General features: G+C 40.9%; 1 protein-coding gene across 1 annotated transcript; it reads left to right on the top strand.

Moving 5' to 3' along the window:
- Nucleotides 1–799: 799 nt before the first annotated feature.
- Nucleotides 800–2,836, top strand: LOC105529852 (cTAGE family member 2-like; the record flags this gene model as incomplete). The annotated part of the gene is made up of 1 exon (XM_011967104.1): nt 800–2,836. A coding segment is annotated over exon 1 (2,028 nt), but the record flags the coding sequence as incomplete, so codon positions are not given.
- Nucleotides 2,837–2,842: the final 6 nt, after the last annotated feature.

Raw genomic sequence — 2,842 nt, 5'->3', positions numbered from 1 at the left:
TTTACTCCCCAAAATCCATACACCCTGTCTCTTATACACATCTAGATGTGTATAAGAGACAGCAAGTACACATATGTAACAAACCTGCACGTTATGCACATGTACCCTACAACTTAAAGTATAATAATAATAAATAAATTAAAAAAAAATAAAATAAATAAAAAGCATAATCTGTCTCATTTGGGAGGAGCTAAATACATATCTCTTCAATGAAGCAAAGGTCAATCAGAAAATTTGTATTTTAGCTATAAAATTACCTATCAGAATTTACCATGAGGCATAATCTTAGTCAAACACCCAAATTAATGATTTCAGACCACAGATATTGAAACACCAAAGTGATAAAGGGGCAGGTATTTCAGCTAGCTACTGCTGCATAACAAATGACCCCAAAGTTTAGTGACTTAAAACAATGATTTGTTATTCCTTATCATTCTGTCAGCTGGGAGGTTCTGCCGGCCTCACCTGGGGTCAGGCACAAGGCTACATTTAGCTAGGATGTCAGCTTGGGACGGGCATAGCTGGGATGCTGGGTCACCTAAGTCTTTCTCTCCATGTAGTGTTGTTTTAAAATACAGGTTTTAGCGTTTCCTCAGGATGTAAAGTGTAACAAGGGGACCGGGGTGGGCAATGTGGGTCTGTGAGGCCTATGTGTGCCCGAGTCCCCTAGCTCCCCCCGCAGCCGGCTCCGCAGTGGTACGCTCCGGTTGCCCGTTGGGGATTCGGGTTCCAGATGGAATGCTGCGTCTTTGCCGCCGCTTGTTGTGGCCGGGGTTACTGCAGCGATCGCCACAGCAGCTCTGGTGCTATGGAGGAGCCTAAGGCTAACCCTCAGCCCTACTTGGGGCTAGTCTTGGAGTTGCTGCGCAGGGTTGTGGCAGCACTGCCTGAAGGTATGAAACCAGATTCTCATCCTTATGATTTTCCATGGGAATTGGTGATACGGGCAGCTGTTGTGGGATTTTTTGCTGTTCTCTTCTTGTGGAGAAGTTTTAGATCAGTTACGAGTCGGCTTTATGTGAGAAGAGAGAAAAAGCTTGCTTTGGCACTTTCTGGACTAATTGAAGAAAAATGTAAACTACTTGAAAAATTTAGCCTTGTTCAAAAAGAGTATGAAGGCTATGAAGTAGAGTCATCTTTAAAGGATGCCAGCTTTGAGAAAGCGACAACAGAAGCACAAAGTTTGGAGGCAACCTGTGAAAAGCTGAACAGGTTCAATTCTGAACTTCAGCATGATATACTCTGTCTAGAAAAAGAGTTAAAAGAAGAGAAATCTAAACATTCTGAACAAAATGAATTGATGGCAGATATTTCCAAAAGGATACAGTCACTAGAAGATGAGTCAAAATCCCTCAAATCACAAGTAGCTGAAGCCAAAATGACTTTTAAGGGATTTCAAATGAATGAAGGACGACTGCAGATAGAAATACAAGATGCTTTGAATGAAAATTATCAACTTCAGGAAAACCAGAAACAGCTTTTGCAAGAAGCTGAAGTATGGAAAGAACAAGGGCGTGAACTTATTAAACAGAATAGAACATTTGAAGACTCCAAAGTACACGCAGAACAAGTTTTAAATGATAAAGAAAATCACATCAGGACTCTGACTGAACGCTTGCTAAAGATGAAAGATCAGACTGCTACGCTTCGAGAAGACATAACGGTTGATGATAACTTGGAATTAGAAATGAACAATGAATTGGAAGATGGTGCTTACTTAGATAATCCTCCAAAAGGAGCTTTGAAGAAACTGATTCATGCTGCTACGTTATGTGCTTCTTTAAAAACCTTAGAAGGAGAAAGAAACCAAATTTATGTTCAATTATCTGAAGTTGATAAAACAAAGGAAGAGCTTACAGAGCATATTAAAAATCTTCAGACTGAACAAGCATCTTTGCAGTCAGAAAGCACACATTTTGAAAGTGAGAATCAGAAACTTCAACAGAAACTTAAAGTAATGACTGAATTGTGTCAAGAAAATGAAACGAAACTCTACAGGAAATTAATAGTAGAGGAAAAATGCCGGTTAGAGAAAGAAGAGAAACTTTCTAAAGCAAATGAAATAATCAGCCATGCCACTGAAGAGCTGAAGACCTACAGAAAGCGAGCCAAAGATCTTGAAGAATTTGAGAGAACTATTCATTTTTATCGAAGGAAGAGTATTCTCCATAAGAAAAAAGCACATAATAATTGGTTGGCAGCTTGGACTGCTGAAAGAAACCTCAATGATTTGAGGAAAGAAAATGCTCACAACAAACAAAAATTAACTGATATAGAGTTTAAAATAAAACTTTTAGAAAAAGATCGTCATGCACTTGATGTTCCAAATACAGCATTTGGCAGAGAGCATTCCCCATATGCTCCCTCACCATTGGGTCGGCCTTCATCTGAAATGGGTCAGCCTTCATCTGAAATGAGAGCTTTTCTCTATCCTCCGACTTTGTTGGAGGGTCCACTGAGACGCTCACCTTTGCTTCCAGGGGGAGGAGGAAGAGGCCCAGGAGGCCCAGGGAATCCTCTGGACTGTCAGATGACCAATGAAAGAGGAGAAGCAAGCTGTGATAGGTTAACCAGTCCTCACAGGGCTCCTTCTGGCACTGGGCCCCTGTCGCCTCTGTGGGAACAGGATTGTAGGATGGTGTTTCCTCCACCTGGACAGTCATATCCTGATTCAGCTTTTCCTCCACAAAGGCAAGACAGATTTCATTCTAATTCTGCTAGATGCTCTGGACCAGCAGAACTCAGAAGTTTTAATACACCTTCTTTGGGTAAATTGGATGGGTCAATGCCTTCAGAAATGGAATCCGGTAGAAATGATACCAAAGATAATCTTGGTAATTTA

Source organism: Mandrillus leucophaeus, unplaced genomic scaffold (genome assembly GCF_000951045.1).
Source record: "Mandrillus leucophaeus isolate KB7577 unplaced genomic scaffold, Mleu.le_1.0 Scaffold788, whole genome shotgun sequence".
Taxonomy (NCBI): domain Eukaryota; kingdom Metazoa; phylum Chordata; class Mammalia; order Primates; family Cercopithecidae; genus Mandrillus; species Mandrillus leucophaeus.
The sequence above is the reverse complement of the archived record's forward strand: the minus strand, read 5'-3'. Positions and strand labels throughout refer to the sequence as shown.